Here is a 22,549-nt window from a genome sequence, read left to right as displayed (position 1 = left end):
TTAATACTTATATTGTACCAATATATCACAATAAACACTAAAAAAGTAAAAGAACAAGACTATATTTCATTCACTAAAAGTCAAAACTCAAAACAAACTATTCAAGAAAACGTCCATGACGCTTATGGGATATCCAACACATCATGTTCATCAATCACATTTGAATCCGCTTGCGAGAAAATTGTCTTAACATCTTCACTTTCACTTAGTAGATTTGTATGCAATATTAGGTAGTTAAATATTAAAAATAATTAAATTTTTAAAACTAATTAACGTTTTAAGACTTTGATCTTTTAATATGATGAGCTTAATAAACTTTAAGTTTGGAATACTCTTCTTGATAATTTTTACGTCATATAATTTTAATTTTATATTATATATATTTTAAATACATATTTTTATTAGGCTCACGGGCTCGCCCAACCCGACCTCAATCAAACCTCACGGGCCATGGGCTTTTTTCAATCGGGCTTAAAAGGCTCGTTCATAAATGGGCTCCAATAATTCTAGCTCAGCCCTATTAAATCACGGGTTGGGTTGGATTGGGCTTGGCCAGTGGGCCAAGCCCATGTTGGCCAGCCTATATTGACGGCTCTAGACCAGACACATGAGTTACTTCCATTTAAATCACTTCCCAATAATTTTTCTTAGGCGCATACTACTCTTTTACCTTACCTATTATGAACAAAACGTACAAAAAATTGATTTTAGTTAATAAATTCTTAACAAATACAGTGCGATATTGTAAATAGTAACATAGCATGTGCAAGTACAAAAGAGGCAAATTTATTCTTCGTATACACAAATAACACAAGGTTTAATTTTTTTTCCGGTAGATCACCTTATATATATGTTAATTCCTTCGTCCCCAATTTATATGATGACGTTTGATCGAGTATTTTGTTTAAGAAAGAAATTTTAAAAAAAATCAAATTTGTGGTCTAAAATGTGCTATAAATATTTCTATGGCCTGATATTATTTTATTAAGGATAAATAAAAACTTTAAATTATTCTTAAATTTAAAAAGATATAATTCTTATTAAAACATAAATGTGTACATCCTATAGCAAAAGTTGATACCTTATTTATTTTAAATAAATACCCTTTTAAAAAATTATATTCCATAGATACCTTTTGATTTTTATAGTCAAATATCTATTTATGGTCACCTCCTACCCTTAAGCCATAAAATACGCTTTGTATTATTTTTCTCTCATTCTTTCAGATTTTTTCCCACCCTCTCTCTCTCAACGCCTATCTTTCTCCATGAATACAACCATGATTCTCCATTGATTCATCTCCATTGTCGAACGAAATTTTCATTGTCAGTGGCCGGTGCTTTGAATCAATATCGAAATCAAGCCCTAGAGAGAAAGATAAGGTTCGAAATCTGCTATTGAAAGGTAAATTGGGGCTGACAATAAAAATTTAGCAGATTGTGCAATGGGCTTTGGTAAAGGGACCACCAGCGGCAAAACCGGCCAATTCTACGTCATCACTGACTCTTCCGACGACAGCAACAACCCTAAGCCGGGAACTCTCCGTCACGCTGTCATTCAAAAGGAGCCATTGTGGATCATTTTTTCAAAAAGCATGGCCATTGGATTACATCGAGGAGTAATCTTTGATGTAATTACTCAAAGATTACACAAATACAGAAAAGGGTTGCTGGAGTAATTACATCAAATACAGGAGTAATTTTGCAAAAAGCATGACCATTACTCACTGTCAGGTATTTTTGAAAGGATTTTTTTAGGGTAAATTGGGGTTGACAATGGAGGTTCGAAATCTGCTATCGATGAGACGACATTAGGGTTATTCTTGAACAAAGATGACGGAGTTTGGGGCTAAGCAAGTTGAAGAGTCTGTTACCTTTTTTCATTGTATTTCAATGTATCTCGTTGTATTCTATGTATTTCATTGTATTCATTGTCTTTTTTTCATTGTATTTCAATAGATCTCACATGTATTCCATGTATTTCATTATATTCACTGTCTCGCTATATTCCATGAATGTCTTCATTTGTTTTTTTTAATTAATATAATTTATGTATTCAGATGTATTTATTTATTCAGATTTATAATTGAGTTTGTTGAGTTATATTAGGAGTCTATTATGTTAATTGATTCACTTTCCGTTTTAAAAGCAGTGTAATCCCCTATTTCAAGCCGTGAATACAGTCGAATACAATAATGTAATCCCATGTTTCACTCCATGAATACAGTCGAATACACTCGAATACAACAACTGATTAGCTGGACTTCCCTGATTCACGCCTATTTTTGCTACTGTATTCATGAATACAATAGCTTAAATACATCAAATACATCTTACAACCACAGAAAAGATATCTATAATTCGTAATATAGCAAATGATATCTATATATAGCTAATTACTACTAAAAGATAGTGCTTTATAAAAATTTCTTAAAACAAATAGTAAAAACCCACCTAGTACTAGTAAATAAGCCTAAGCCCAACCAATTATGTAAGACTCAAGTCAGACGTTAGGTTAGGGTTCTCAATTTCTCACTTCTATTCGACGACTGCGAGCCTGGGACTGCTTTTTTCGACGCCTCTCCGTCCTCGACGACGCCTCTCCTCGGCGACTCCTCTTGGCAAGAATTCAAGTTTTCAACACTCAACAGGTTCTCATTCCTCAATATTCATCATTTTGGTATATTCTGGCTCTAGCTCTAGGTTTATGCCCTCTCTATTTTTGCTGCATCTGAAATACATCAAGCACCCAGTAGGAAAAGGAAAGAGATTGTGCCTTTTGCACATTTCCGTGTTAGGCTTCATATTTATATCTGTATTTTGGATGAGAGCGAAATTGCTCTTTGTGTGTACTTGATGCTTCTGCTACTTCTGCTTCTGCAATATATAGTTTGCAGCGTGCAATACAGCCCCAAAGGGATCGTTAGGTGGTGGTTTGTCGGGGAATTCTTCATTCTTTGCCAGTTTGCGTCGTTATTTTTGGGACTCTTTTTCTCCTCCGCTTTTACTTGTAATTGTACTATATCAAAATTTATGTCAGAACATATCATTTCACTGAACTTAACTCTAATCACAATTGCTTTCTGAAAAAATACAAGGACTACAAGGCGTAGTTGAGGCTAAAGATCCGTGGTCTACAATTCCATAACAGTGCTTTCTTATTTCAAGGTTTGGTGCTGGAAATTTTTTTTAGTAAAAGAATGAAAACTGTTTTGGCCATTTGTGGGAATATACTGGGTGGTTGTTGTTGTAATCAAAATTGTTTTGGCCAGCTATGTTAATGTTTTAAACTAATGCTAAAATTAGTCCAGCTTAGTTTGGTTGGCTACCGAAACCGTACTGAACCAAACTAGAAATACCGAACCGTACCGAACTACTTTGGTATGGACAATTGATATACCGGATACCGATATACCAAAGTAATTCTTAAATACCGTACCGAACGCCCTCCCCTAATTATCGTTCCTGCTTCCAAGTAATACTAAGTTAACTTTTGCTTCTATTTTCTGGCTTGCCTGCGGCAATCTCTTCATATATTGAAAAGTAAATGGTTAAGTATTTTTCAATTGGGAATTTTCGCAAATTTACTTTTAATTTATGAAATTCATGTGCAGATGAGGCTATTAACTCACAATATGCTATCATCCAACATCAAGGGAGTCGCAAATGGATTCCCGCTGAAGATCGAGGTTGAGAAAGTGGTACAGAAGGAGGTCGATTTCAACATCGACTTCCTCAAGAACATGTTTTATAAGGTTGAATGGAAGGCATTGGCGGAAGCTTCTAGAACCATGGGCTATGCCGAGCTGCCTGAAAATGCTGATGCGGCTATGCTCGAGTCTGATGATTTTCTTCATAAGTTCCACCATGCCCTTCTTGAGCTTCATCTTGAAGAGGGTGCCTTGGTTTGTCCCGAGACTGGCCGCAAATTTCCTGTCACTAAAGGTATTCCTAATATGCTCCTTCATGAAGATGAGGTTTGATTTTTATTTCTCTTTTTGGGTATTGATGTGTTTTGCTTTGGAAATGAGGGCTAGGGTTTTGATATTAGGGTTTAAGGAGTATATTAAGGTTTAAGGAGTTGGTTCAAAGCGACTTATGATTCACCATTTTGATTGCAATGTGATAGCCTTGTTGATATTATGGAGTGATTATCAGAACTTCTTTGTTCGGAAATTATTGAACGTTCAGTTTTGTATCTTTTGTTGTTCCTTTTTTAATTTATTATTATTATAGTTTTTTTGAGCCGAGAATCTATCCAAAATAATCTCTCTACCTTCACAAAGAATTTATTATTATCATAGTTTTTTTGAGCCGAGAATCTATCCAAAATAATCTCTCTACCTTCACAAAGGTTTGTGTACACACCATCATCTCCCGTTGGGGGATCATGCTAGGTTTGTTGTTGTATTATATGGTGGCAAAAAATATCTATTTTGAAATGCCAACAAGTCAAGGTTGAGCTCCGTAATTTGCTGCAAACATTCCAGATGACCTTACGTCGAAACAATTTTAGAAGGCCTTGACGAAATATGAATTTCTCAAGAGCGGTTAATATTACGCTTCAGAGTAGATTTGCTGTGGCACTATGGTGTATAAAGATAAATTTGTTTACAGACGTTTCTCACGAAAAAGAATGGTATACTAACGTCAACCATCTTAAATTCAAAGGGAAAAAGGAATAATCCATTATTCATCACAACATGAGACTGTTCCTTGTGGTGATGAGGCATGGCATACCAACGCATAATAGCTAGCTGGAATCGCTTCTCCTGTTCTTGCGAGGAGTGGTTTCATAGGGGGGAAGAGGCACACCAAACACCCAATCAAGAACATTCAAGTACTTGGATCGGAAGACATCCCTCTCTATAGCATAACAATGCATGATAATTGCAGTTGCCATGCTAAAAATCACCACATCGGCTCTCTTTAAATTTTTAGACCGAGGCAAATACCCAACATCGACCATGCACGTGACGAAACTCTCAAGTGCACGAGCAAGGCAGTAGAGTGAAATCTCTATCCTTCTGCTCTTCTTCTCAATTGCCAGGGCCAGACCAGTAGGGAACTGCCAAAAGATTTTATGTTAACTTTATAGTGGGAGAAGTAAACAACTGGTTAAGAAAATTAATTGATTGGTCCTATACCGTTCCCAGTGCCACCATGGGAATGTTACATCTCTTGAACAGCCTGAAGAGGAGGCATGTCCATAACCTACCAATGAAATAATACATGCAGCTTTGAGATAAATGAACATTCAAAGCTAGAGGACTAAAACGTGGAGGGGGCTTAACCTCGTCTGATAAAAAGGCCTAGAAAAACGAGGAAATAATAACAAAGACAATAACATGCTATTACAAGGCAAAACAGTTCTTACCAGGCAGATGAACAATACACGGAGAGAAATAGACTCGACCTTGCCGTACCAAGAAGACCCTTTGCTAAAATTATGTTAGGTCTGCAAAAAGTACCACAAAATGTTGTAATAACTGGAGCTGAAGGAAGATGATTGTACAATTATAGAGCTTGGAAATAAAATGGACTATCATGATGGAAATGTATAAAATAATTGCTTAGTATAGTAACAACTACACTAATATATATATATATATATATATATATATATATATATATATATATATATATATATATATATATAATGCTTCAGATTTTAGCAATCATGATGCAAGAGAAGAACGAGGAAGACAAATACTTTTGTCATTAAGAAACCAACGTTGAGTACCTTTTCAAGAGCCCTTGACGATGTACAATGAGTGCGGGAACTAAATAAACTGGAAGGTAAACTGGCAAAGCCCTCTTGTAAGCTTGAATTAGAAAAGAAATAAAATGTGCACCGCAACCTTGATTCTCATGTACTATCTGCACGAACATCCAAAAGGGAAAAAAAACTTGGAATCAACAAATTATTCCAAGTAATCTTGCAACCCTTGATTACCATCAAACCAGAAATTTCAAGTTAGAGTAGTGGCACCTACTTTAGGCAAACACATGACACACAATCAAGAGTCTGCAATAGAGGCCAAAATAACAGGATGTTTGGTTTTGTCATAACAATTACAGGTAGAGCGAAAGTATGCTAGGGCAATGCATCATCCAGCCACATCCTGGGATGAAAAATCATATGTGGCTTACCCTTTATAAGGTATACAAGAGGCTACAACATTAAAGGTATTTTTTTCATATGAAGCTAATCAGTGAAGCATACCAGTGAACAAACTTTGTATGTAATTTACTTTCAAGAACTCTTGATATGCAGAGTTGATAAATATCAGTGACACATATCAAACCTCAGATGGTTCTCCTCTTCAGCTGGGTATTCACTACAACAACGACTATGCCTCAGTCCCAAACAAGTTGGGGTCGGCGATATGAATCCTCATTCTTTTCATTTAGCTCACTCAGATCATCATCATTACCAGAATAATATATATATATATATATATATATATATATATATATATATATAATAATAATAATAATAATAATAATAATAATAATAATAATCATAATAATAATAGAAGTTCTCTATCAAGTCTAAAATGGGTATTCCCTACTGTAAATAAATCATAACTCCTAACTTTTTCTGCAGTTCAAGTTAAATGCATTTCACATAGCCCCAAAATACAGCATGAAAGAAAAACGAATGATATATCATAATGTCCTTACAGAGTACAGTATAAGAAAAACAACGAACAACACATCTTCCACAAACACAGAAATTTCCAGATACCACATTGTCTTCATTAGCTCTAAAAAGTATTGATAAAACGAAAGGATAATAACAAACAGCAAAATAGAAAAAGAACTAAGATATGGTAAAATACATAATCTATAAAGTAGTGACTGCTAGAAATAGCCAATCTCGTCGATTTACGGACCCCTTAATAAGAAGATATCAGTCAAGTCCCAAGAGCCCTTGTTGTAACCTTAAAAGTTTGTTAATTTAAACCTAACTTCAAAAACACCCAAACAACCTCAAAAGCTTTAAGAATACAAAATCATAGAAACAGAGGACAAAAAACAACCTCAATCCAAGCCTCCAACTTCTAGCTCTACACAGTAAATATTTTAACTCCTTTTCCCCCAGCATTTTGTAAAGTAGCTAAAAATTGCTTTAGCAGGAGCAAACCCAACTAAATAGAAACCAGCAGTCATAAATTTGAAGAGACAATAGAGGGTTTGCACAACCTCTAATTATGCCTGATGTACTGGCTTAGTGCATAAATTTCTAATTTCTTTAATTACTTATCAAAAAAAAAAAAAATAGAAACCAGCAGTCATATTTGAACTATTTTTCCTGCCAAGGAACAAGAAATTGTGACATACCGAGCAGGGTACTTTCATTTGTGGATCCAGCTTAATGTCAACACCATTAGACTTGTAATGATTCTCTATCGCATCCAAATTGGCTACAGAGTTCCCACATGCCAGGTCTCGCACACCCTGCAGGATAACCTGAGATTTCCCACCATGTTTGTTGAGAAAGGATCTGTAAGATGGATGCAGACTATCTTGCTTCAATATATAAGCGGACCTGACATAAATAAAAAAATGGAATATGAGAGAAAAGCATAGCTCAGAAGGGCATAGGCTTCTCAGAATCAGCAAATCAGGTCTTCGTAGTAAATCAGGTTTTGAATGCGGAACTTACTACATTTTTTCAGCGAAACAACCGGAAAAATATTTTTTTTTTAAAATCTTTATTAAGACGGATGACACCAAGTGTTTAACAACTACTTGTAGACAGAGGTTTTAGGTAAATTTCCGCAGGAAGTTGTAATCAGAATTGATCCTATGGAAGCACAAAATTGTATCTTTTTCATGCAGGCAACATATCTAGATTACTAGACTTTGCTGTGTACACTGTAATATGTCAAAAGGATGACTTGTTTAAGTACATACTGTGCCCCTTCCTTCAAGTATTACAAGTTTGACCTCTTCTTGTTGTTGCTAACACAAGTACACACAGATCTCCCACATCATCACCAGAAGCCAAAGTTAGCTTGGCCCTTGGGCGGTCAAATTAACAATTTTTTTTGGGCGGTCAAATTAACATAGGAATTCCACTTGGGCTAATGTAGTACGGCAGCTCAAACAGTTACTTCGGTTCATTGTTAATGTACGGTGTCCTAAACCTATTGTGCTTGGGGATGACATACATACAAAGACAGTGGTATGTGCATGACTGAGGCTTTGCCTTGTATAAAACTTTCCATTTAAGATACATGCATATGTTTAAGGGAGCTAGGGCTTTGGAAATACGGTGTTACTTTCTTCAAAGGAAAGCGTAAACATGTCAACTATCTCGTGTTGCAGTTTTATGCCTCATCGGTTAAACTAAACACATGCCATCAAGATTTATACTAACAGAATTCTACTTACATTGATAGGAGGGATTAGAGTATTGGATCTCAAGACAAGTCATATAATCACAATTCTTACTGAAATTAAAATATACTTTTCCACATTCTTTGTAAGGCAAAATCATAATACAGTTCTTTCGTTGTAACTTGTGACAGACCAGAGGCGGACCCAGGATTTAAAGGTGGTAGGGGCACCGTAACAGTACCTTAACAGTGTTTGTAGCAGTAGGGTCACGCCGGAAACAATTACCTGTGGCTTTAGGTGGACTAATCACTGGTGGTTGCCTGTGGGTTTTGAAAATTGGGGAAGAAGTTGTCTTGTGGAGAGAGAGAATTGGAGAAGAAGCTTTTGATTTAGGGATTTAACTCAAAGTAAAAGGGGGTGGGTCCGTTGGAAAAAACTAAAGCAAATACATTAACTAAGTAAAAGAAAAAAGAATGGGCAACTGGTAGTAGCTAAAAATATGGGTCTTTGGGCTGACCATATTTTCGTAAAAATAGCACGGGCTAGCTAGTTTTCGGATTGGTTATTCGAAAATAGCCAGCATTTGCAAAGTCATTGAAAAATAGTCACTATTTTGCTGCAACACAGAAAGTTCCAGCATAATATACTGGAGATCGGTGCACCTGTGTATGAACTTCCAGCATATGATGCTGGAACACCAACATGCGGAAAGTTCCAGTATATGATTGGAGCACCGGTGCTCCAATCTCCAGTATATTATGCTGGACCGGTATATTATATTGGAACTCCAGTATATTATACTGGAGTATTTTTCCGGATTTTGAATAGTGTTTTAGTTCAGATTTATCTTTACATGAAAAGTGGCTAAATTTCGATTACTTTTGAAACTGTGGCTATTTTAAAATGACCACTTGTAAATCTGGATATTTTTGAATTTCTCCCCATATTTTCCAACTAAAATATGGGCCATTGGGCTATCATATTAAAATTGTCCAACAAAAAAATAAAAAACGTGGGAAGCAGCTGTGTAGTTGCAGAGTGTTGACCTGAGCGGTTTTGGTTTTGATGATTAACAAAGGAACACATGCATGAACCAGGTCCATGGACAGGATACACAGGTGACAGACAGAATTAAGCAAAAGGCTTGCACGTGAAAGGGATAAGTATAAGTGGTCATATCTGATATTCCCTAAACGAAAAGGTTGCATATTTGACAAGGAGCATGACTCCTTGCTTGAAGAGAACTCTATCCAAGATAAGAGAAGAGTTAGAAGTTGAAGTTGACTAGAACTCTTCCACCAAGGAAGAGTAAAGCATTAGAACTCTAGTTAATCTTTATTTACTAACTCTATAAATATCAATGTTGTTCTCTTTTACAGGTGATGCACACATACTGAAATTAAGCAAGAATTGAGAGCAAAATAGCAACGCATTTTGTGAGCAATTCCTGTGAGTTTTAAGAGTGTGATCCTGAAGCTACACGAACCAGATTGAAGAACCAGCTCCATAAAGAGTTTTATGTGTCTTTCTTTATTTTTAGTTCAAAGTGTAGTAGGCGTTTTGAGTTGTACCTTTCAGCTTTCTTAAAAGCAAATTGTACTAGGTATTTGAGTTGTATCTTTCAAGTTAGAGTTAACTTGAAGTAGTCGCAACAACTTGGACAACAACTTGTTGCTATAAGGGTTGGAGTTAATCCTTAGGGCCGCAAGAGGTTGTAAACTTGAGTTGTATTGTTCAAGTTAGAGTTAACTTGAAGCGCTCGCAACAGTCTATGGCTGGTTGCTATAAGGGTTAGAGTTAATCCTTAGGTTTGCAAGAGTTTGTAAACTTTGTTGTTGACAAAGAGTTGTAGTGAAGTGTTTGGAGAAAATCCTACTGGGTAGTAGGTCGTGGTTTTTTCACCTTTTGAGTTGGGTGTTTTCCACGTAAAAATCCTTGTGTTCTTTACTTTCTGCATTTATTATTCCGCAACAGTAATATAAGGAACACATAGAAGAACCAGGTCCTTCTATAATCTGTGCACGCGAAAAATTGGACACCACACAAATCACCCCCCTCTTGTGTGGTATTAAAACATCACAGAAATTCGAACTTAGGTATTTGGAATAAAAGTAGTAGCTCCTACCAGTGCCCCAAAGTGCTTTTGTGTTTGAGGGGTCCTAGAGAGGTATACATCATATTTTGAAGGAATATACACATATATACCGATAATTTCTTCCGAATTTACCGGGGGCCGGAGACCCCACTCCTCTCCACGTGGGTCCGCCTCTGTGACAGACAAATAAAGAATCTGAGATTAACCTGATTCAGATATGACAGTTCTACTCTTCCTGAAACATATTACAAAATTATCAAGTGGGATTGAATCAGTTTAAATATTTCTGGTTCTAAGACTACTGAAATTAGGGGTGTTCATAAAAATCCGAAAACCCGAACCAAACCGAAAACCAAACCAAACCGACCAAAAAAACCGATACTTTTTGGTTTGGTTTGGTTTTGGTTTTGAAATTTAAAAACCGATCAAATTTGGTTTGGTTTTGGTTCTAATTAAAAAAACCGAACCAAACCGAATATAGGAGTAGCTATTTTAAATTTATTATTACACCTATATATATATATACTTTTATACAAAGTTTTAAAATTTATAGTAAATATTAATCGTTTGCACTTTTAGTACAGTTTTTTACCTTTACATTCTAGTTTAATTGGTAGTTTTCTTTTGTTAAGTGTAAGAATCTATTTCCTGTTAAAAATAATATATTTTTAATTGAGTCCTTAAATTATTCATCACTGTTTAATTCAATTATCATCAATATATCTTGGTAAATAATAGATTTCTCAAAGGGCAATTGATTTGATAGTGTTACGTTGAAAATGTGGTCGCCTAAATGTGTGTTTGATAGTGTATGTCTTATATTTAAGAAAAAACCGACAAATAACCGAAAAAAACGAAAAACCGACATAAACCGAATCGAAAAAAAACCGACTTAATTGGTTCTAATATTTGAAAAACAGACTTACTTGGTTTGGTTTCTTTTTAGGGAAAAATCGACCCAAACCGAACCATGAACACCCCTAACTGAAATGTCAGTGTCCAATCAGCACTCTGACTACCATCTGAGATAACAACTTCAATACATGCAAGACTGAGCATGCATGTATAAATAGTGGAACATACAGCTTAAGAATTTGTAAGCCGCTGCTAATAGTGTGCCCAGTGCAACTTGACTATTTAGTTGTCACTTCCATTAGAACCCCCCACCCACCCCACCCCACCCACCCAACAAAAGAATTTTGAAAGAGCTAATTAGTTATGCAAGTCTCTAAGGCCGCATCATACAGACAATAGAAATGATATATTTCAAGATGTAAACATGAATTCCCATCGATACCTCACCTTCGTCCTCCAGTTGTTCAAGGTAGCCTTTCACTCTCCACTAAAATGGGGTAAGAAGTTCAAAGGCAATGACCATTTCTCGGGGACCTTTTCATTCGTGTTAGGACTTGGAAAGTACCTAATTTCTTGGCCAACTTCAATACGAAGCCAACAATGAGAGAAACGTTTACTTGTTCATGACATTACAGTTTATCAAAAAAGAAGTGCTAACAATGCATAAAACTTGCAGCTTTACATTGTTGAAAAGGAAACCAGATTGCCTAGGAATAATAACATATATATATATATATATATATATATATATATATATATATATATATGTATATATATATACATACATACATACATAAAGATTAAGAAGTATATGACTTGCAATCACAGAAAAAAGTCATTACTCCTATATCTATATGAAATTAGGCCCCTACAAGAGGAAGAAAAAACAATGCTTACAGGATCTGTGAAGAGGATAGACACATGAGGAAAATGTCTCCATGAGCCCAAGTTAAAGGCTTGCATATGAGCCCAAACCGCTTACTTTTTATTCCACAACGCGATGCCAACACAGCTGCACGCATAAGAATGTAAATTGCCAAGCTTGTATGCTGTGTGTTACCAGTAAGAAGCATTGATGGCCCCGCGATTGCACCAGCTAGCAATGCTCTCCACTTAGCTGTCCTGAATTTCAATTAAGTTTCTGCTTCATTTACTGTTACGTTAATCCTCTCCCCAACTCTCATAACAAATGCAAAATTTTCTGATTTTAACAAATTCAAGAATAAGTATTTGTGTGTACATAAATAAAACGAACTGAAAACTTTTGAATGTAACACACACACACATATATAGTGTGGTACCTTCGATGACCGCCCCAAGCAGATACAATTTCATCAACGGATACAAAAGTACCAGCGAAAGTGCCAAGGAATAGACCATATCTTAATGTTTCCTTTAGTGCCAAAATTATATCGTCACTGCTCGACACCATTTGCGCTTTCCTAAACATGAAAAACAAACTCAAATGAGATAAGCATAGCTGTGAAATTGAGATCTAAAAAGCTTTGATGATTCAAAAGAAAAGAACTTTTACTTCGCAGAGGACAACGATTTTCTACGTCGTAGCCGAGAGAGAACAGCGAAGATAGCGAGGCCACCTTTGAGGCCAGCGCCAATGGTAAAGCCTTTAATAGAGGCACTATAGATTCTCCAAAGCTTATCGTAGTCCTGAACCGGATAGGATTCGAGGCTAAGCAACGAGCAAGATGACGAAGAGGAAGGCAGAGTCGATCGCCGGCAATGCTGGCAGCTTTGATTTTGGTTTTGGTTTTCATCTTCGATGGAAGAGCACGTGCAGCGGCCGCCGGCAGCGGCTTCAGCTCCGGTGCCGGACGGCGGCATAGCGGCGGTGAAAGAGTTTTCGGGGGAAAAACTGTGTGATTATCGAAGGGCAAGTGAAAATGTTACACGTATGATTGCAGATGAAGATTTTAGAAATATTTTATTATATATTTTTTGGATTGAGTTTTTTTTCCCCATTTATATTGTCGTTTTAAAATACAACACTAGTTTAGTACTGGTGGAAGATTTCAGGAATAGAGGCAGAATTTTGCCATTTTAAAAAGCGGAGTTTATAAATGATTTCTGGTTATGGGTCTTCTGTGTCTCGGTGTAAAAGTTCATGTTTAAACGTTGACTTGCTTCAAGGGCTGAAATTGCAAAATTCTGTATCCTTTTTTCTTCTCACAAAATTCTCTCCTTTATCCACCGAAAATTATTACAGTAGTAATAACTTAACGATGGATTTAAGATTTTTTACTTTTACCGTTGACTTTTTCTCTGTCCCCTTAAAAACGTGAGAATGATATTATTTCCCAAAGAACTTCACTTTACTTACGTTTATAGACCGCTCGCAAATTAACTGCCAAATTGTTTCTCACAAAAGGAGCTCATCATTTGCTTAGAAACATGGAAGTAAAGGAAGAGAGATTGCACATTCTTCCTGGTATATAAACAGAAAAAATTTGAAAGGGCACCGTGAGTTAGATACGTTCACTTAAAGGTGTATCTTGACCTTTTTACAAGCTTGGACGAGTTTGACAAGAGATGCACTCATTTAATTGTTAAAATGGGCGTATATCCATCCAACTGTTGTTCGATTTGAGTTACATTATAAGCGTAAATCAATCACCGCCGAGTTATTAATACTATAATTTACTCTCTTTATCGTTGCTCTCCTCACCCTTTTCATTTCCCCAAAAAGGTAATCATTAATCAGCTATCTTTTCAGCCTGTTGAAGAGAATACCAGCATTTTTGTTTGATAAACTCTTTTTTCCTGTTGGGACAGAGGAGGATTTTTGACAACATGGAGAATTATAGTGAAAGAATTTCATTAATTTGAATATAGACCATAACATGTAAATGAGATGATTGTGGTTAAAGGGGTTTGGGCTTAAATAGTGGTACAGACTACAGATAAAGATGATCTTACTGAGTAAAATATAGCGTCGAGTCTGTGAGCCTGAATCTAAGCTAAACATTTCATTAAGTGTTAAAGAGAAATTTTAGCTTCAATGTCCAACAAACTAAACCCTACCTCTTTAATATCATGTGATGAATAACATTCTAATACAATGCTTCTGTACCTCGTTAATTAGCAACAGATGTTCGTCATTCCACTTTGAGAACAATCTTCATGAACTCGTAGACAAAGTAGCTTATGGATGCTGAAGGTAACACCTGAAGATTCAGAACATGATAGTGAGAATGGGAAGTCTTAATAGTAACGAGATTTGAAAAGAAGAAAATGAACTCAATCCCTCAAAGCTATGGTTGAATTTGGAATATTATAATCATAGAATATGCAAATCAATTGAACTGAAATATGATAATTTCTCTAGATCTGGATGTACTGTTTCTGCTATTTAAAGAAAAAGTCAGCCATAGGGGCAATCCAATAAAACGAAGGAGAGGGTGAAAAGGAAGATAAAAGGCAGAAAATAGAGAGGCCACAACTCAGAATCTTGTTCTCTTAGGGCTCGTTTGGTACGAAGGATAAGGGATAATTAATCCCGGGATTAAATTTGAGATGAGTTTATCCCACACTTGGTTGGAATAAAATCGTGGTATAACTAATCCGGGATTACTTATCCCAGGATTGTAGTGTTTTTTTATCCCCATGGAAGGGTGGGATAACTAATCCCGGGATAATTAATCATGGGATAACTTGCTTCCCAACCAAACGATCCCTTAGTTCCCCCGCTCTTGCTATCCATTTTCCTAGATAGTTTTACATCAGTGCAAGGAGAGGAGGTTTTAACCATAAAGACAGTAAAATAGAGCTGATAATACTTGTTCTAGCTAACCGACTATCTTAACCTAATGAACAATTGCTACTTCCATATGCGTATTGAGGAGCACAACGATGGGAAGAAGAGTGGTATTCAGTTTCTGAGATTAAAATGACTCATTTACTGATGACAAAAGTATTTTAAAAATAATGCATGGCCACAACGGTACTGGTACCTGTAGTAAACTAGGGATTAACCCTGCATATAGAGCTGGAACACCCCCATGTTCAATAATCTTTGCACAAGTTGCCAAGGCACTCAGTTTAGATGCTCGGCCTTGTAACTGAAGTTGCCTTCTAATGACCTCAAATGGGTAGGTTGCAGCTTCAGCACACGCACCAGCGATAGCACCATGGAGCAAGGTCCTCATAGGTCCCAACTCAAGCTGGTCCAAAGCATTGAGCTCTGTTCCCTGTTGCTTCATATACTGAGTTCTTTTTCTTCCTTCAGGTGAATGCAAATAAGCTGATTTTAATATGTCGTATACACTATAGAAGACAGCTGCAGCTGGGGCCATACTCAAGATGGAGGGTCCAAGGCCCTTATAAAGAGAGAAGAATCCTTCAGTTCTGATCAGGTGTTGGAAAGCTCCACCTACACCGCCCAAGGCTTCTCCACCCCGTGCCACTAACTTGGTCCGGATCTGAAAGGCTTTAAATTATCAGGCAACAGTGGAAATAACAAAGAAGAAGCCAGAGGGAAATCAAACTTCCCCAATCATTAGGAGGATAATCAATCTAATAAGGAAATCAGTTGGTGTGAACACGTTATGCATTTCTATTTATAAAAAAAAAAATGTTACACATTCCTAAAGGAAGAATGAAATGCAAACTATTTCAGCATAGTTGCTTCCATTTTCAAATCAGAGAAATAAAAACTAGTAATAACACCAGGCCTTTGATGCTAATAAATGACAGAACATCATTCCATGCACAATTCAAACATGCATTATCTTTTATTATAAGCATGTATCAGAGAAATAAAAACTAGTAATAACACCAGGTCTTTGATGCTAATAAATGACAGAACATCATTCCATACACAATTCAAACATGCATTATCTTTTATTATAAGCATGTATCAGACCTGAAAGATAAGGGAGAAATTAGTTTGGCCCGTATTAACAATAACAGACAATGTCCAGTACCCATTTTGTTTTGCTGGTTCACTGATGGAGCGAAGATTTGTTCTATCTTTTCATCCCTTTCTTTGTTTTTCTCTCAGACAAAGCTGATGTACATTTCTCTTCTTTTTCTTGATCAGTAGCTATTATACTAAATTTTTATACAGGGAAATTCGCTCTTTTGCCCCTGCCTATATGCCAACTTCAGTTGGGGCCCTTCTATTATTTGATTTAGGAAAAAACATTAAGGCCTCAACAGTATTTACTAATCCTAAATGAAAGTTAAAATTCTATAGTTCTTAGTTTTATTTTGTTTTTTATTTCAATAGTTTTTCCTATCTTTCGGTATCTTATTTATATCAATTAGGGGTGTTCTTCGGTCGGTACGGTATGGTATTTAGACATTTTGATTCGGTATTTTTGGTATTCGGTTTCTTAAAATACTATACCAATATCGGACTAGATTCGGTATGGTTCGGCTTTTCTCCTTTCGTATTCCGTTTATTCGTTCCGGTAACTTCTGTTGTTCGGCTTGAATATTAACTAATACATAGAAGAGAGCAATAGAGTGTAATATTCTCATTAATTAAAGTACTCACAAATACAAAAATAAAAACGTGCCAAGCTCACTGTTGACAAAATCATTGTCCAAAACCAGCAAGTATCAAAATACACAGAGAAAAAAGGTACATAACGAATAAATTTGATCATTGAAAATATTTTGTTACTTGCTTAGAGTTAATTGTTGAACTTAGAGAATACAACAAGGACCACCAACCTCAACATGTAACTTAGTAGGTTACAATCAATAATACGTGTATTGTGTAACTTAGTATATATTTCGGTAAATACCGAAATACCAAACCTAATACCAAACTTTTTAAAAACTTAAACCACATAACGAAATACCAAATACCAAAATTTTCGGTTTCGGTATGGTAATTCGGTATTTACCATATTATGCACAGTCCTAATATCAATAACAATAAAATAGCAAAAACAAAAAGGAATGTGCTTAAGGGTCTTCTAGTCATGATTCCCTGTGATGTGCTTAATAGTGTTTATTCTGCTCGGGAGTTAGTTTGCTCGAGGATGATGGAAGCTTTAAACTTTGGGAAGTTGACAAGAGTCTATTTATCAATAGCAATTATTTCTTCCTTAACCACCCTCTTGGTCCACAGCCCAAGGCTTCTCACAAGCACTGCCCCACCTTCCCAGTCCTTTCTGCCACTAATTGGCATTGCTTTCCCCTTGTCACACCCGCTATCTCCTTCCACAACTCACCAAGAAATGCTTAGAAAACAATAAAGGTTTAGAGGCAAAACTGCTTGATAAGTTAGAACTCATCAGCAGATGAATCAGAAAGAGTAACTACCGAATTTTAACGTGTTTCCCTTAAGCAACTGTGAAATATACAAGAAATAGGATAGTTGGATGAAAAATGGGATGGGCGCAGAATTATTGCACTTGAAGATAATATACCCAAAATATCAATTTGCTTTCCTTCAATTCCAGAACTAATTGTTTCAATAAAGAATCTTTTGTTTATTGGTTACTGAATTTCCTATGCAAAATCAAAGTCCCTAGCAAAAAGATGTCTCCTTTCTACTGGCAGAAATCTATAATGAATGAATGATGCAGATCGAACTGACAAGCAGCTAATGTGTTGCAGAACTTAAACCATAAGATTATACGGACAAATACCTCCTTTTTCAACTCCACATGATAATTTTAGGCCTCTTTTTGGATATAATTTTGTATTTGCGGCCTGCCCTTTTGGATTGCTAGAGGCTGAGAGTCAGAAATTGTATATAAGGAATGGAAACTATACGCAACATAAAAGAAGGTTTATGGAGACGAGAAAAGAAATTTCTTATTTTCCTTTTCTCTTGCTATTTTTGGATTAACAATGTTAAAGAAAGAAACAATTATATAAAAAATGGAACTAGAAAAAAAAAGGTTTTTAAAGTTGACAATTCTGCCGACTGCTAGACGATCAAAATGCTAAAATTGATGCACTGACAGTTTTATGTGCTTATACGCAAAATAGATGGGCCTAATTGAAGATTATAAATATCAAAGGGACAAAAATGCATTTTCCATATCTCATAACTTACGGTGTCCAGTGGTAAGCACATCACAGTAGCAGTCACTCCAGCTGCGGCACCAGCAACAAACCTCTCGACGTTAGTAGTTTCTTCATTTCCTGATAATCTTAGGAGTTGCTTTCTGTATGTGTCGAAAGCACAAAAATTAACTGCCTTAAAAGGAGCAGTACGAAGGACATTGACCAAGTTCCCTTTCCAAAAGCCTCTCAAGCCTTGAGTAGCTGCAATCGTTTTGATGAGCTCCACTAAGTGCTTCTGCTCACCGCGAACTATGTATTCCAGCTTTAGTCTTTCAAGTGGAGCAACAACAGTTCTGCTAAAACAAGATTTATTCATACAGAGTTGAAGCAAAAGATAGTTGTACGAAGAAACTGATTTCAACATCGATTTAGAGTTAACTACCTTAGAAGTAACTTCAAAAGCATGCTTAATGCCTTAATCTCAAACCTAAAAAAATCGGAGGTATTTAGAAGGATATAAACTAGACTATCTGTTACCAATTTTACTATTTTAACAAATGTCAAGTAATCAAATAAATATAAAGAAGTTAACAGGGCTATGATGTTAGTTCATACAATGAGTTGTCGACTCTGACCATCACAATGCCAGAGAGAAAATGGATAGAAAACGAGAATAAGAAAATGGAAGTGCACAAAGACTCAAAAATAATAAAGGGGTTGATTGACCGGTAATCGCTCCCTCTCCTCAATATAAGCTCTGAATAGTTTCAGAATAAGGACCATTTCCGAAGTTTCATGTTGGTTCAAATTTCAGAAAACTGCATAACATGATTGAGGCAATTTGGAAGCATGAAACTTATACTTACCAAAAAGATGGGAAAAGAAAAAGACATATCTTTAACTCTAGGAATACAAAAATTAACTTCTTTGTATTCAAAACCGTATGATTAAAAATGAAGTTAAAAACTTGAGTGTAAGGAATGTCCAGAGGCTCAATCCAAAGAAAAGGATTTTTCCTGAAAGCATTCAGATCATTATTGTTATAGGTCAAAACGTGATGTCCCTCTTCTCAATGTGAATGTCTTGCTTGACTTTAACGAAAGATTTAAACCCCCTCTCCTGCTCTCTGGCGGAAAAAAGAAGAAGAGGAAAATATAAACAACATTATAGAAACATGGATTACTTTATGAGTAACAGGCCTAGCTTTTTGGGTAAAAGCTTACTTCTGATTCATCTCTACATTGGAATGAAGTGAAGAAAGTGTGCCTAAGAAGAACATGATGCTTTTATTTTACAAAGATGGACAGTAATGTAACAAGATCCAAACAAAAACCACGACATCCATGTAAGTGAACAGTAACTGAAAAATGAGACAAAGGTTAAAAGTTTGAGCAAAATGGATTATCGTGCATGCCTTAAAACATGGATTTATAACTTAACGGAAATAGGCCTTTGATTGTGAAAGTAAACCCAAGACAAGGGAGGGCTAGCCTAGTAAAAAGGATCTAAGAGTTTAGAGTCACCAAGGGAGCAAAATAGGAGAAGGGCTGTTGTTTGCTCCTGGATGGGGGGTTTCAGCGGTGGGGTTTACATATCCAAAAAAAGAAAACGAGGTATGAGTAAGACCAAACATCACATTAAATATTAATGCTTCATCTCAACAGTTTTGACCTTAAAACAACAACACAAGCATAGCTACTACACTGATGACACTTCCATTTATAACGGCAACATAGTGATAAATAAAACAAGACTCGTGTGTTTCCCAGCACTTATCATGTTAACAACCATTTACTGAAACCATCTCCTTTTGACGACATTTTTCTCCATATTTAAGTTTGTCCATATCCTATATTAAAATTTCAGGCCCCTCCGCATTATTGTTTTTCTGTAAAAAGAGCATCCCTTTTCTCCCACATATTCATCCATATTCACAGCTTTTCCCTATCATATATTGAAAAACTAATGGCACATTCCTTGTTTCCTAGCTTTCCAACGTTTAAGTGCGAGTAAAAATATGTATGTGAGTAGTTAGGGAGTCAAGCAGATTTTACCTCAAAGGCAGTATGGGCAAATTCCCTACCACAGTTTTAAATATTGCATAGGAGATCAAGTGCAATAAAAAAGTCAGCTATGCAATAACTCCGAGTTAGTTCAAAATGTCATAATTGAAATTTATAACACTTCGATAGGAGAAAAGCACGAACCTTGATACCATGGCAGCAACTGCTCCTGCCCACAAATGTTTAGTGGTATTCACTGCACCACGACGTCCCCGTAACCCAATATTTCGCTTCCTCCCTCCTCCAGAACCGTCACTAGGCTCCTCCACCTTGGAACTCTCATCTCCATTATTACTCAACAAGCATTCACTGGAATTTGCGACAACGCCAGTATTCTTCTTGACTGATAAGCTCAAACACAAGAATTTACCCACAAAACCGGCACCAACACTCTTTTCTCGCCTGAAAATTGGTCTACGACGACGAATGGGAGAATGTAACTCATTAGAATCATCAATTGAAGAGCCGTTTAGAAAATTTGTGGTGGTGGTGGTGGTAATTGAAGAAGGAATTAATGGGTCAAGAAATAAGCCACCAGTGAACAAAATTGTATCTGGGTTTTCGATAAGAGTTTGACTTCCTTCTAAATGTTTAAACAAGGCATGAAGTCCTGGCATTCTAAAGTAAAGTTAAGATAAGAAGAATTTTTGTTGAAATTCGTTGGCATTCAAAGTATGTACTGTTATGGGATAATGTTGGATGGGCGGATGAAGGAAGGAAAAATGGCGGTCAGCGTTGCTTATGTCGCCGCATAGTGAGCGGCTTCAGCCTTCTTAATTATTTTTTGTGTGGTATATCAGTGTACTATTATTAAATTAAGGAAAAGAAAAGTACCATTATTAACAATAAATTACTTTTTGTGTCAAGGGTAATCGAGTCTTTCTTGTCGAAGTCAGTTATGGATTTTTGTCTGAAGTCAGTTATTGACGATGTTGCGTCTTAGTGCTCTTTCCTTTCCATGATACCGGGTCTATATACTATTTATCGCTTTTGTTTTGTATCTACTTTCTCATTTTTATGATATTATTTTTCTTATAGTTTCTATTGATGGTACTGATATTATCTTTTTTCGTCTTCTTGAGCCGAGGATCTTTCGAAAATAGTCTCTTTTACTCATTCGGGAGAGATAAGGTCTGCGTACACATTACCCTCCACAGACCCCATTAGTGAAATTTTACTGGGTGATTGTTATTGTATTTTTTGTGCTACATAATTAAACTGTAAATGCAGGCACTGCATAGTGATAGTACATACTTCATTAAACAATTAAATCAGAATAAGCTATAAGAGCCAAGACACCACAATGATAGTTCAAAACTTCAAATTCATGGACTCTAGTGACTAGTTGACTAGTCCTAACATGAGTATATCCATTTGGGTTAAATTTTTATATATGTATAAAAAATACTTAAAAACAACTAGAGATAATTGTATATATCCAACACATGTGGATAATCAAATCTCTCAAATCGGGTAAAAGAATTTTCAAAGACACTTATAATTTGAAAAATAAAATCTTACATAAATTTCTTATATTTTATATATAAATATTTTAATTATTTTTTACTAATATTCTGTAAAAAGAATCATATAACTAATTCCAGCTTAAGTGGAGATATAACTAAATAGTGCATTGATATGATACGTGAAAGTATCATACTTCATGCAAATTATAATGATATAATCTAGTTAACCTACTTAATTTATACATTATATTTCTTTCCTGCTTACTTGATGAACTTGTGCCAATGAATCCACATATTTATTTGAATTAAATGATATTCACTCGTACGTGTGAGCACGTGATTTTTGCCATACGAAAACTACTCCCAAAAATTCAAAATAAAATAGTTTTGTGTTGTTTGTGATTTATTTGTATTTTGTCTGTGCATGTTTATTTCTACTTTAATTAAGAAAAATACAAAAATATGTGTTGCATATGCATTTAGGACTTAATTTTACAATTAGGAATTAATTAAACAATATTTGGATTTGCGAGAATGAAAATCACAAAAAGATGTACTTGGCATTTTTTTGGCGTTCAATGTCAAATTGTGTGGTTTTATTTTAATTGGTATTTAATTGTGTGTGATGATTGTTATCAAGAATTAATTGGTATTTTTAATTTGGTTTATAGTTAAAGTTAGGATTTTAGTTTTGAAAAAATAAATTAAAAAAGGGAAATAAAGGAAAAGAGGAAAAAA

At 35.6% G+C, this 22,549-nt stretch overlaps 3 protein-coding genes across 4 annotated transcripts; 1 reads left to right on the top strand and 2 right to left on the bottom strand.

The window, feature by feature from the left end:
* Positions 1-2,491: 2,491 nt before the first annotated feature.
* Positions 2,492-4,197, top strand: LOC104248761 (multifunctional methyltransferase subunit TRM112 homolog A-like). Its single transcript, XM_009805074.2, has 2 exons — positions 2,492-2,650; positions 3,614-4,197. Exon 2 carries the CDS (start codon positions 3,614-3,616, stop codon positions 3,980-3,982), a length of 369 nt encoding a protein of 122 aa, XP_009803376.1. The 5' UTR covers positions 2,492-2,650; the 3' UTR covers positions 3,983-4,197.
* A 376-nt stretch (positions 4,198-4,573) lies between these two features.
* Positions 4,574-13,396, bottom strand: LOC104248762 (uncharacterized). Its single transcript, XM_070172230.1, has 8 exons — positions 12,833-13,396; positions 12,600-12,740; positions 12,196-12,420; positions 7,347-7,554; positions 5,743-5,879; positions 5,377-5,457; positions 5,147-5,213; positions 4,574-5,067 (listed from the first exon to the last, which is right to left on the bottom strand). Exons 1-8 carry the CDS (start codon positions 13,138-13,140, stop codon positions 4,753-4,755), a joined length of 1,482 nt encoding a protein of 493 aa, XP_070028331.1. The 5' UTR covers positions 13,141-13,396; the 3' UTR covers positions 4,574-4,752.
* Positions 13,397-14,211: 815 nt separating this feature from the next.
* LOC104214709 (probable mitochondrial adenine nucleotide transporter BTL3) lies at positions 14,212-21,116 on the bottom strand. 2 transcript variants are annotated; one of them, XM_070172229.1, is made up of 5 exons: positions 20,490-21,111; positions 18,725-18,769; positions 18,332-18,635; positions 15,267-15,734; positions 14,212-14,480 (listed from the first exon to the last, which is right to left on the bottom strand). In XM_070172229.1, the coding sequence occupies exons 1-5, from the start codon at positions 20,960-20,962 to the stop codon at positions 14,412-14,414; spliced, it is 1,359 nt and encodes a 452-aa protein (XP_070028330.1). In that variant the 5' UTR covers positions 20,963-21,111; the 3' UTR covers positions 14,212-14,411. The 2 variants fall into 2 exon arrangements, with proteins under 2 accessions (XP_070028330.1, XP_009762723.1); XM_009764421.2 differs by lacking the exon at positions 18,725-18,769 and having other exon boundaries at positions 20,490-21,116.
* Positions 21,117-22,549: the final 1,433 nt, after the last annotated feature.

Source organism: Nicotiana sylvestris, chromosome 4 (genome assembly GCF_000393655.2).
Source record: "Nicotiana sylvestris chromosome 4, ASM39365v2, whole genome shotgun sequence".
Lineage (NCBI taxonomy): Eukaryota > Viridiplantae > Streptophyta > Magnoliopsida > Solanales > Solanaceae > Nicotiana > Nicotiana sylvestris.
This window is presented reverse-complemented; position numbering and strand designations above follow the sequence as displayed.

What these genes read in the sequence shown, in the direction of transcription:
- LOC104248761 (XM_009805074.2), top strand. Translation starts at nt 3,614, where the DNA reads ATGAGGCTATTAACTCACAATATGCTATCATCCAACATCAAGGGAGTC.
- LOC104248762 (XM_070172230.1), bottom strand. Translation starts at nt 13,140, where the DNA reads ATGCCGCCGTCCGGCACCGGAGCTGAAGCCGCTGCCGGCGGCCGCTGC. An exon ending in AAATCGTTGTCCTCTGCGAA is followed by an intron (nt 12,741 to 12,832) that starts GTAAAAGTTCTT and finishes TTTCATGTTTAG; the next exon opens with GAAAGCGCAAATGGTGTCGA. An exon ending in CGTCAAGGGCTCTTGAAAAG is followed by an intron (nt 5,458 to 5,742) that starts GTACTCAACGTT and finishes TACTTTTTGCAG; the next exon opens with ACCTAACATAATTTTAGCAA.
- LOC104214709 (XM_070172229.1), bottom strand. Translation starts at nt 20,962, where the DNA reads ATGCCAGGACTTCATGCCTTGTTTAAACATTTAGAAGGAAGTCAAACT. An exon ending in GTTGCTGCCATGGTATCAAG is followed by an intron (nt 18,770 to 20,489) that starts GTTCGTGCTTTT and finishes CGATTTTTTTAG; the next exon opens with GTTTGAGATTAAGGCATTAA. An exon ending in CTTTTGAAGTTACTTCTAAG is followed by an intron (nt 18,636 to 18,724) that starts GTAGTTAACTCT and finishes TTGTTTTAGCAG; the next exon opens with AACTGTTGTTGCTCCACTTG.